Here is a 12,617-nt window from a genome sequence, read left to right as displayed (position 1 = left end):
TGGTAACAAAGCCATTTCACTGGAAGGGGGCCTTTCTCCCTCTGGTGAAATTTGTCTATTCCTGGACGAAGTAAACTCAGACACCTGGGACAAACGGTTTTGTATTACAACCTCACAAATGGACATAGTAACAGAGAAACAAAACCAAGTATTTCCCCCAAAACTTCCTGAATCATTCCCTCCACCGCGCAGCGACTCTATTTCCCACTATACTTCTTTGTCCCCAGTGCAAGGATAAACACAGGCTGCCAGCCAAATACATTCGCGACGACACATTCATACAAAACCCAAGCAGCTTTACTGGCCGGGGGAAACGTGTGGAACCTCTGAAGGTGAGAGGCAGGTCAGCGCGCGGCCCTTGTGTTCCCTGCATCCCGCTTTGGAGCTGGGACCACTGGGGGCCGGTGAGCAGATGGGCCCCACGGGAGCCTCACGAAACACATACACATCCTGCCTTCAGCGAGCAACTTTTCTTCTATTCTGTTTCTACAGTAATGGAGTAGCATTTCCTTTGAATAACTCTTTCTGAGAAAGTAACTCTTTAATCAATAGCTTTTTCTTTCTTCTTAGTTCCGGGTCAGCAAACTTGGACCCACTGGCTCAAGCTGGCCAGCCACCTGCCTCTGCACAGCTTGTGAGCTAAAACTGGTTTCTGTGGTGCTTCATGGTTGGGGAAAAAAGAATATTTCATGATACATGAAATCACATGTTAGTCTCCAAAATCAAGGTTTGTCAGGAGGCAGTTATGCGCCTTTGCTCCCAGACTGTCTGCTTTCACACCGCCGAACAGAGGAGCTGCCCTCGAGACCTCCTGGCGCACGGAGCCCGACGGGAGCGAGCCGAGCCTGCTGCAGGCCCACTTTCTCCCAGTGGCCATCTCCCACGTGGCTCACCGTGGTCAGTCGCTCGTTACGCACTACACGTTTGCTGAAAACACCCATGCCGAGGAAAAAGCAGCTCCTAACCGTCTTTAGGCACCGGCCTGTTGTAAAATCATATCCTCAGTCACCCTCACCCTCACCCTATTTCAAGGGCTCAGGAGCTACACAGGGCTGGGGACAACCACAGAGAGCACAGACATGTGACATTCCTGTCCTCACACCAAGTCCTAGCACTGCTCCAGGCTCTTTCTTGGGTCTGTGCCATCAATCAAGTTTATTTCCATACATAAAAAGACTTTCATGATAACACTAGGCCATCATTCGCCTGGTGCATGGGGATGACGTTGGCACCAATGGGCCAAAGGAACCACGAAGAAAGTCACTCGCGCCGCAGCACAACACGGGCAGCGGCACCAAGGCCGCCTCAGCTGTCACCGTGCTCTCAAGCCCTGGCTATGTGTCCGGATATTGCGCGATCACACGGGAAGCTGCCACCGGGCAGCCCGGCTGCGCACACTGGCGGTCCTGTGAGGAAGCGCTCGAGCGTGCACAGTGAGCGGACACGGCTGCCTTCCTGCACGGAGCACGTGAGACTGGGAAGGACGGTCAGACCAGCTACGGTTCTTCAGATCCGGGAACATGGCAGACATTTCCCCAAGAAGGAACACAGTGGGCCAGTTACACCAAGGACAAGTGACAGTATTTGTTGCCAGTGATAAAGTTTGGACTTATATTAAAATTTGAATTTGGAGAACTTGTATCGGTTACATGAGTTTGACCGCTTCCCCAAATTTCCAAGACTTTCTTGAGGAGATTCACAGTGATATTAATCAGTGTGGTTTTTAAAAATATTGTACAGTGAAGTGTGGTGACATCTGGAAAATCTGTGTAACTCATGAGCCAAACTCCAAGATGACCGAAGGATTATGTTATTTAAAGAAAGAAAAAAAAAATCACCCAAGGGCAAAAGACTCATTCACAGCACAAAAGAGACAAATGGGCTCTCATGTCACCGGGCATGAAAAGCTCAGAGCTATGCATCCAGACTTCACACTGAAACTAACCTTCAGGAAGCTTGCACTTGTTGAGTTTGGGTGTAGTATTAAAAAAGAACACTACAATTATCTGAAAAGGCTCTTACTCTTTCTTTTATCAGCCACCTATCTGCCGGGGCAGGGTTGTCTTCAGGGACATGAACCAAACAACGGGGCACCAGAGAGACAGCAGGGGCAGCAGGAGAATTCAGCCACATTTGCCGTAATCTCCAAGATGTAAAATTGTAAAAACAAAAACAAAAACCCGTCACTACTCTAAGTATGTTTGTTGTGGGGAACTCACTTTTCATAAAAATGTGTGGTTCGTGGATGCCATGTAACAGATTAAATGACTGTCCTAAAAATTTCTACTACAGTCAATAGCGACAGATAATCCACACGAACAAAAACTCTGAGGTCCTCAATTTTTAGAAGCATAAACAGGTCTGAGACCAAAAACTTGAAAGCTTCTGTAGGTTTTCCCTCCCAGTGGCGAAACTATACAGTATTAGCCACTCACAGTTCTCTGCTGGCTTTCCCAAATGTGCCACAAGCAGCCCTTAACTTCCTGAGCCACATCCCCGATTTGCAAGGGTCACCTAACGATGTTCTGACACCTGGTCGACCTCACGTTGGACCTCTAATGGGTTCCCCTCCAACCCCCCCTGCAAGGGAGCCCCTTCACTTACCTGTGGCCCACCCCCCGCACAAGGCCGCTGGGTCCTACTGCCCGGCCACTCCCCACGGCACACAGGCTCCATCTCGAACACCGTGCAGGCGTGGCGAGCACAGAAAGCCCAAGCTCCTGGGGAGCACAAGGACTCAGGTGCAACCTCTACTCTGGCCCCACAGCCAACGACAGCGCAGAGGAGAGACATGCTCCTGGGCTGCCCCTCAGAGCCGTGGCTCATTTCTCATTCCTGCCGTCAACCCTGCGAGCCCTTGGGCCGGAGTCTAGCTCACTGCCATCATTTCTGAAGAGGTAAAACTTGGGGAATGGCAGGCAGGAAAGATAAAAGCTTTAGCATTTAGCCCGCAGTGTGAGATCACGACACGATGGAAAAGCAGCACAGCTGAAAAGTTTAAGGGAAGACGACCTACTTTTTTTGCGTGGCTGTGAAGGAGACGTTGACTGAGAGGCGGCCCCATTAGCGTTGTTCTCTTCTTCCTCTTTAGCTTCTACTTTGACTTCCGGTTTCTTCTCGTCCACTTCCATGGGTTCTGATTTCTGTTCCGTTGTGTCTGTTTCTTCTTTAACTTGAGAAGATCCTTGTAGATCCTCCTCCATCATCTTGAGAAAAACAGAATTATAGACATCAATGTATGACCATCAAAGATCTCTACTCTTAACTCAGCCTTGCTGGAGGTCTCCCTACAACCTGTTGGGCTCATCACACCGTCTACCCCTTCCTCTCCCCGAGGGAGGAACAAGGCATCTGGGGCCGGCTGACTTGCCTGAACACAGCACCACTGAAGTCAGAGTCCTGATCTACAGATTGCACCTGCTACAGTGCTTGAAGGCCCTGCACATGTACACCTCACCACCTGCTCAGTAGTTTCACGTATAGGTATGCAAAGTATCAAACAAGAACCTCCGTGAAAATCAGGGAAAAACCGAATTGCTCAGAGGGACAGGCAGCTGAAGTAAACAAGGTAAAGGAGGTATGTGAGGCAGCAAGGAGGAGTGGGGACTCGGGCAAACTGGAACGTCCCGGCCCCAGCCGAAGGTCCCCCCAGAACGCTGCCACAGGAGAGCAAGTGGAGTGCTTACGGAGCTTCTCATTTTCAAAGAAAAGCCAGAAATTCAGAGTTTCATTTGTAATTCCTCGTTTTTAAAAAATATTGTGTGGGCCAAACACCACATGTCTGTGGGGCCGCATCCAGGTTTCAACTCTTGCCACAGGTTCATCAGTGAACGAGCACACCCCTGTGCAGTTGTGCGGTCTAACTGCACAACAACTTAGGAATGAAGAATGGCAGTGAAAAGTTTCTGGATGATTCATTTAAAATATAAACAAGTACTCTTATTTCTGGCAAAATAAAGGAAAACCCATTCCTAATACCTAAAAATAACCACTCTATTTTCACCCTATATCCTCTCTGAACCCACCATCAAATGGATATTAAAGCACAAAGCAGCATCACCCACGGAGAAGCCGTGGTCTCTCCCCTTAGGACACTTCGGGTGACCCCTGTGCAGGCTGTGCACCTGCTCACGCCCTGGGATGGCACCTACCGCAGAGCCTGGCTCCCCCTTGGATTCACTGGCGTCAGGCTCAGTGTCCTCGGTCTTGACCTCTGCCTTCACTTCCAGCATTGGTACATCGGGTCCTGGCTGCTGGGAGCTGGTTTCCGCACTGGCCACCGAGGAAGGAGTAGGGACCCTGTTATCGATGCTGGCTGCAGCCTGGGAAAGCTGTGAGAAACCAGAATTATTTACTTCCATTAACAAGACGACAGAAATGCTGCCGAACTCCACGGGGCACCCAACACAGTTTCAGGGTGACACTGCTCAACACCACCCTAATAGACACCTGTCTCTGAGGTAGCTAAGAACAGGATTTCAAACAGGGCCCCAGAGGAGGTCAACATCGCACAGAAACACAAAGACCTGCCGACCAAGAATGCAGAGGGGGAAGAGCCGGGCTTCCCATTTTCTGATATAAGATTATTTTCTGGAAGTTTCTACCTAAGTCACAGAACCTATTTTAAAATTAATTCCTTCTAATAAGGCCATTAAAGTTTATCGTAAAAGACTAAACTGCAGATCCTGAAGTGCACAGGTAGGAAGGGGGATGTAGTGCCTATAGGGGCTGAGAACGTGTCATCAGCCTGCTCCAACCGCAGGGCCGATGCTGGTGGTGGTGGAGGAGGAGTGCGCAAACATCAAAGCAGGGGACCACCACAAGAATTCTCAATTTTCAAAGTCTCACTCACTGTTGTTTTTGTTTTTAAGATTTTATTTACCTATTTTAGAGAGAGACAGAGTACCCAGTGGATTCGCTGAGTCGGGGGGGAGGGGTGGGGGGCAAAAGGGAGGGAAAAGGATAAGCACACTCTGTCCCAAGTTCAGAGCCAGACACGGGGGTCGATCCCACAACCCTGAGATCATGACACAAGCCGAAACCAAAAGTCGGATGCTCAACAGACTGAGCCACCCAGGCACCCCTGCCTCATAGAGTTCTAACTGAGGTAAACAAAGGGAATATAAAATTACAATGGAAACTTATTTAAAAATAAGAAATATAAAATAAGGATTAAATAATAAACACACTCCCTGTGAAGAAATACATAAAGCAATGTTATCTTCGGGGTACTGTTAAGATCTATTTTGATATTTTATAAACAAACACCCTCAGTCCCTAAGAATAAAGCTAACGTATTTCGGGGTAAGGGTGGTTTCTAAGTCAGACTGTTATGAAAACGGATGTGATGATTTCAGTGGTAACTGGGGTAGGGGTGTGGGCAGGGGTGTGCGGGGTGGCGAGTGGGCAGCCTACAGCTGGGCCCTGCCAACAAGCAGGTCCACGGAGGACTGGGCAGACATGAGCCACAGGAAGCGCTGACCTGGGTCTGCCATTCTGTCCTGAGAAGAACAGGCTCCAGGTCTGAAAACAAGGCTGACAGGCAAAGTCAAAGCACATACAGTTAGGAACGCGACTTGGTTTGCCACATCCTCGGGATGTTAAGAGAAAAACTATTAGGACTCAGAAGACACCCACTTAGGATAGATAATAGGGAACACATGGCTCCTATGTACAGGGGACCCACGTGTGATTTCTTTATAACTGATTTCTGAAAATTTGTTTAATTAGAGAAGATAATCTTTAGGTCACATCCTGCCAAACACAAACACGGCCTTCGGAGGCAATGTCGGAAACAAAACATAGCTCATATGGTTCGACCAGGGGACAGATACTCTCTGGAGCTGCACAAGACACTAAAGTAACCCTGTGACAGGATTTTTTTAAGGAGAAGTTCTCGATTAGGAGTCTCAGCCTAAAGACAGACTGTGGGGCTCACCGGCGTGCCAGGAGGCTGGGCGTGCACAGGCGTTGGCTGCTGCTGTGATGACTGAGGGGTGGCCACAGACGGGGGCTGGACTGGGGTCTGAGGCTGTGGGGTCACCTGGGCCTGGGCTGCTGCCTGGACCGTAGGGGTGCTCTGGGTCTGGCTAGCACTGGGCACTGAGCCGGGAGTCGGGGTGGGAGTCTGCCCGGAAGACGACACGGGAGTCGACGGCTGGGTGGGAGCTGCTGGTTGGGGAGGAGTCATTCCAGGCGCCGTTGGGTGCTGGAGAGACGGCACGCCAGCGGCCGTGGAAGCAGGCGGTGGTGTCTGGTGCAACGGTGACTGTGTCACTGGCGGGCAGGGCAGCTGGCTGGCTTGGGGCCCAAGCATGTTCAGAGGGTTAGGAAGAGCAGCACCAGGCACCTGTCCCTAGCAGAGGGAGCAGAGGAGGTTAGAATTATTTCCCCATGTGGAAACACGGCAACAGACCCGAAGAATTAAACGCATGAATATGTAATCGTGGTTTCTTGGTGAGGTCTGCTGGTTTCAAGGCAATGTGCCATTTGTAAAAATTCACCCTGCTGTATACATAATAACATGCGTTTTCCAGTAAAGTTATTGCTACAGAATGTTTCTCATCCTGTGATTTGCAGAACTGTTGAAACCTCTGGCTTAAACTAACATAGACCCACTCAGCCTACGGGCTTCATGATCCAAAACAGCTACCCACAGCTTAAAACACTGAAAAAGATATTTCTCTTTTTTTTTTTTCTTTTCAAGAAATGAGTTACTAAAACACTGAAACGTTTCAGCAAAGTGATTCCCAAATGGGGACACGCTTTGCAATTATATGCTGACTTTTTAAAAAAGTGATTCCAAGTCACTGCTCCAGAGCAGGGGTCTGTGAACTAATGCCCACAGCCCACTCCAGTGAGCTGCCTGCTCCTGGGAGGAAGTGTCGCTGGAGCACAGCCACGCCCACCGCCGATGTGTGAATGGTCCGCCCTCTGCTGCTCCAAACAAGGAGTGGAGGAGTTAAAGACTGCGGCCCCCAGAGTCGAAAATATTTACAGTCGAAAAATATTACAGTCGAATAATATTTACAAGTCTGCTGCTCCAGAACAATGGGATGTTACAGAAATGAAGAATTAATAAATACTTAGTGAGTAAATCTGGTGTAGTCAATGACCTTTTTCAACATTACTGCGTGTAAAAACTGAAGACAGGAGCACTGTCTTCCAGAGAAGACCTGGCCTGTTCCAAACACACGCACATGTGTATATGGTAGCAGTTCCATGCACGACAATGAACAATTCTCCAAAGGGTGAAAAAGGCACTAGAATGAATGGAAGACGGTTCTCTTCAGCTTTAAACAGAATAATTAAAAAGATACTTGACAAGAAGAGAACTCCTCAACTGATCCAGTTAGCCGACCTCACCCAGGATGCCCAGAGGGACAGGCAATAGGACGCACCATCCAAGGTGCTGGCCGAGTGCGTGGGGCCTGTCCTCACTCTAATACTCAAGGTCTCTCAGGATCACATGTGAATTTAAAACAACTAAAAACCACGAAGATGACAACTAAAAAACCCAAAACCAAACACAAAGCCCATGAACCAAAAAACCACAATCCATTCCAATTTGAAGTCCACCCAGACATAATAAAAGTAATTCTAAAGAAGATGAAAATAACACAACAAAATGGGGGTAAAAAGTCAAGAGATGCTCATACATAATAATGAAATGTGTATTCTGGAATTCTCATCTCCATGAAACGAGACAGCTTGAGTCAGGAGGAAGCGGGGCCCTGTCCCGGGTGCACGGTACCTGTGGCACGCCTGTCTGGGCCGCCGGCTGCCCCATGCCCACACTGTTCACACTCATCGCCCCACTGGAGGACTGGAACTGGTTCTGCGGCAGGAACTGGTTCTGCGCAGGCGCCTGGGCCATAATGTTGTTGGCGTGAGTGCCCATCATGTTTGGAGGCTGAGGCATCCGGGAAGGAGAGATGGCCATCTACAACACAAGCAGCGTCCACAGATCAGAGGGGAGGGCCGGAGTCTTCAAGATAATCTAGGAGAGAAGCACTCCGAATCCTCCCTTCCCCATGGGGAGAAAGCCTCTCACTAAGCCCTTCTGGCCCCCAGGCACTTTGTATGCTCTCTCATGCAACTTCTCCAAGAAGCCCATTTCAAATTCATCTCTGAATAGAAATCAATAGCATGCTATACTTTAAAGTTCAAAATACACCTTTCACAATTTCTCTGACGTGTTAAGAGAGCAGCCTTAGGAGAGTAAGCACCAGGAGCCGAGAGCCGCCGTCAAGCATCTCTTAGCAACGTATCTGAGGTTGCGCACTCCAACCTCAGAATTTGTGTCTTTTGTTTTGTTTTCGAAGATTTTATTTATTTATTTGACAGAGAGAGATAAGGAGAGAAGGAACACAAGCAGGGAGAGCGGGAGAGGGAGGTGTAGGCTTCCTGCTGAGCAGGGAGCCCGACACGGGGCTCTATCCCAGGACCCTGGGATCATGACCAGAGCCGAAGGCAGACGTTTGACGACTGAGCCACCCGGGCGCCCCGGGACTTGTGTCTTCTCACGAAGTCACAAGTCCCTATGAATTTATCATCCCAGTAAATATCAACAATGGTCACGTAATTCTCATTTGTAGTCATGAAGACTAAAAAAAAAAAAAAAAGAAAAAAAGGAAGAGCGATATGAGGTAAATAAAGCATAACCACATCCAGAGAAACAACCACCATAGGATTCTTGATCTACAATTTCACTGTGTAGAGAATTTTCCTTATTCGAGCAAGGCCTTCTCAGCACAGCTGAGGCAAACCGAAGCGCTTACCCCTGGAACGGAGCCCATGCTGTTCATCGGGACAGAGTGGTTCATGGGGGACGCTGCACGTGGTCCCATGGGAGCTTGTGGCAACTGTACATTCCCCAAGGACATTGGGGTAAATGAATTCATCCCTGTAAATGTACCCACAATGGTTCATTAGAAAAAGCACCCACAGGAAAACAGAGCTACAGCTCTCCAAACTCTAAGCAAAATAAGTTGGAACACATACATAAGACACACAACAGAAATCACCCCAAGCAATCAGAAAAGATGGTGACGTAACACTTTTCAAATACAGAAAAACGGCACCGAAGTGGCGGCGGTTGAGAGGGGTTTGGCGGGTGCAGGCAGGGCAGCACGAGGAGAGGAGAACATCAGGTCAACCACCAACGAACGCCGCAGCGCCACGAAGGCGCGCCTACCCTCCACAGAGGAGGTGCTGGCTAAGGCCAGGGCACCCATCTAAGCCAACCTTCCAACACCTGCCAGAGCACATGGCTCCCTTCTCTTCTGCTGGAAGGCCTGTCCCATCATCCCAGGCCTCCTGGCTCTTCAGCTGGGTTTAAATTTATTGTTAGAAACTGGGATAAGACTCAAAATACGGTTTTAATTTTGCAACCATATAAAGTGTTTAGAAATGCCCAAGGGTCAGCAATTCTCAATCCCATCTCCTCTCCAGACCAGCAAGGTCTCCCTTTCATGGCCACTTCCCCCTTCCCAGGGGTGTCCACAGCCCACAGGAATATCACACCGTGAAAGACACCACACTGGCTGCTACATGTCTCCAGACCATGGGTCTCATTCTTCCTCACTTCCCACCATATTCTGTGAACTCTACACCTACACGTAAAGCTCTACATCAATGCTGGTCCAAGCAAGTCTTAGAACGGACAGTGGCAATCTAACAGAATCCTCCAGGTGCCACCTTACCACTGGCACAGACATGAAAAGGTCTCAGAGAACATGCATCTCCCAAAGCATTATCTTCACGGACACCTAGAAATGTCACCCTAAAAAAACCAGTGCCTGCATGAGCCCAGGAGGACTTTCCAGGAAAGCTGTAAGCTTCCCCCTCTCCTTGAGGATTTTAATATAAGAGAAAAAGGCGGTGCTGAGAAAGCCCCTCACACGGACGGAGATGTGCTGGTAAGCACAGCAGGAGCACTCTGCTATGAACCTCCTTCACTACCCTGCTCAACAGGCCTCCTCAGAGCCCAGATCAGCCCCATCTCCCACGCCGTCCCCCACGCAGCACGCAGCTACGTTCTCAAGGCTCCATTTCCCTGACTTCTTGGGTTTCCTTCACTCTCTTACCTAGTCTGTGCACCAAAACACATCCCTGAAGTTTCTCCCCAACACCAGTTTACCTACCATGTCTCTTTAGTACGCAATATAAGATGACCACAGCTTTTTAAAAGTTTTTTTATTTACCTTTTGAAAGTAATCTCTACACCCAATGGGGGCTCAAACTCACGACCCCAAGACTACTGCAACCTTTAAAAAAAAAACCTTTTTCCCTCTCGGACCGCTCTGCACACAGCAGCAAGGCCGTGCTTTGGAATCTCCTAGATAACGTCGCCCCTCATTTCACAACCTGTGAACAGGTCCTGCCGCCCAACTCTCATGAGACAAGAGCCATAAAAGCCTTGAAATGCCCCTCCCCCAACCTCCCCGACTCCGACGACTGTTCCAGACACAGACACCCTAGAATCTCAACCTGAGAAAGAACCTTTAAAAGTCGCTCAGGCCAGCTGCCAGCACACCCCAGCCTGAGAGGAGCACAAACCCCGTTCAGTCCGGCTCAGTGCTCCCCTCAGCGGCCTTCGGACAGGCTTCCTTCACCCACCAACGAGGCTTTTGAAGGAGACTGTTCCTAAGAGTAATGTGCCCTCCTGTCCGTTAGGGCAAGAAAAGGCTAGACCCTACTTCTCATCTCCCAGGGGGGCTTTCCTATGGTCTTCTAACTTCCAAACACCACCGAGTTATCACTGCCTGTGGAACTGAATTCTGATCATCAGCAGAAGGCATAGGGGGCTAACAAGGAGCTATAGAGAAATGCAGAGGGAAAAGGAACAACGAATCATCTTTGTGGCTGTTCAATGTTAAATCGAAACATGATTCACAACAACAGTTCAATACCTTGGGACACCTGCACGCGGTTCACTGGCAGGGGCATGGGTCCGTCTGCAATGGCAGAAAAAACCTGCTTATTTAAAATAATCCTTCATGCGGGAAACAAGGAATTTTACCTTCTGAAAGTCAAACTACACCAGGGAGTGGGTGCGAAGGCACCATGCATTCTGATGCCTGCGCACCCTCCCAAGGCCTCTCCACACACAGGCCGATGCGGAAGGCCATGGCCACTACCACACAGCTTCCAAAGTGTGTGCTCCCCAAGAGCACAGTTCTCTAGGCTTAGAAATACACCCCAAACCCGAAAGGGAAAACAAGCCAACAGACTGAGGGCTGGCAGAAGGAAGTGAAGTCCTTACTTGGAGGCCTCACAGGCTGTGCCTGCGGAATCCCTGGGGGCTGCGCCCCGGGAGCCGGCAGGGCAGGCTGGTTACCCAAGATGCCTTGTTTGTGCAAACGCGACCTCCGTTTTTCTTCTAGTTCTTTTTGTATCTTGTAGATTTTTTCTGCCAGTAAGTGATAGTATTCATCCTAAAGAGCAATAACATTCAACGTTAAGCAGCCAAAGCTGTAAAAATAAAAAAAAACCCAATCTGTTTTATATATTTTAATAAACTAACGAGCTTTGACAATAAGTACGTTGGCAAAGGTCATTATTCAGCCCTTCTGTTATTTTTTGTTTCACTCTTGGCCCAACAGGGGGCTTGAACTCATGACCCGGAGATCAAGAGTCCCATGCTCTACTGACTGAACCAGCCTGGCGCCCCAGTATCCAGCAGCACTTCTAACCAATAAACCTAAAGCCCAACTTGTTGAATGCCTAGCGACATTACAGGACTTATCAGACAAGGGGCGCTCAATGCACGTAACAGTCATTCCGCAGTCGAATCACTTCCTGGATGGTTGACGCTGCCGGTAATGCAGTACCAGCGTTAGAAACAGCGCCCACTGGAAAGTCCATCCATGGATAAAACACAATTTTACATGCCTCGTTCACCACTGTAGTGGATGTTTGTAGTCAACCAAGAGGGTTGTGCGGGGATCTGCTGTCTTATCTGGGACGTCTCTCTGGTCAGTGTCCTCGAGGTGAGAGTCTCCCTAACGGATTTCCCCATTCCCAGACGGATGCCGTTCTTTCAACTGTGGGTGTCACGCGGCTGGACCACGGACGGCAACCTACCCTGCTGTTGGCAGACTCATACATGTCCCCCTCCACCTTCTTAGCGTAGGCCACCAGGTTCTCCATGCGGCGATCCTTCAGGGCTGCCGGGTCGGGGGTTGGAAAGATGGCTTGGACGCTGCAAGGACAACATACCCCGTCAAAAGACTGTCAAGACACCATCAGTATCTCGCTAATTTACACATGACGACTTGGAGAGAGAGAAACGAAACCATCTACTTATGGGGGGGCAACATACTGCTGAGAGAAATGCTCGATCTCTCTCGCCCAGTATGCGAACGTCACTTTCTGGAGACAACACTCACCTGTCAATTTATCTGTATGTCAAACACACCAATATTTTGCTATTTATGGTAACTGTTAGGTCATCTCAAGAATAATATGATTTCAAACTCCTAATTTTTTAAGACTTGTTTATTTGAGAGAGCGCGTGAGCACGTGCGTGCGAGCAGAGGGCAGAACAGAGGGAGAGAACCTCAAGCAGACTCCCCATTGAGCATGGAGCCCGGTATGGGGCTCAATCCCTCAAC

The 12,617-nt window shown here is 49.2% G+C and overlaps 1 protein-coding gene across 1 annotated transcript in view; it reads right to left on the bottom strand.

The window, feature by feature from the left end:
• Positions 1–12,617, bottom strand: part of LOC111156131 (CREB binding protein) — a 123,825-nt gene that overhangs the window by 26,822 nt on the left and 84,386 nt on the right. The window contains 8 exon segments of the mRNA XM_022516775.1: positions 3,017–3,206; positions 4,152–4,331; positions 5,939–6,355; positions 7,754–7,942; positions 8,781–8,905; positions 10,914–10,958; positions 11,267–11,438; positions 12,088–12,205. Of these exon segments, the coding sequence (XP_022372483.1) occupies positions 3,017–3,206; positions 4,152–4,331; positions 5,939–6,355; positions 7,754–7,942; positions 8,781–8,905; positions 10,914–10,958; positions 11,267–11,438; positions 12,088–12,205 (1,436 nt within the window).

The sequence above is a fragment of the Enhydra lutris genome, unplaced genomic scaffold, assembly GCF_002288905.1.
Source record: "Enhydra lutris kenyoni isolate GAN:26980312 unplaced genomic scaffold, ASM228890v2 scaffoldscaffold45, whole genome shotgun sequence".
NCBI classification, from domain to species: Eukaryota; Metazoa; Chordata; class Mammalia; order Carnivora; family Mustelidae; genus Enhydra; species Enhydra lutris.
Note: the sequence above shows the minus strand (reverse complement) of the source record. Positions and strands in the feature narration are given on the sequence as shown.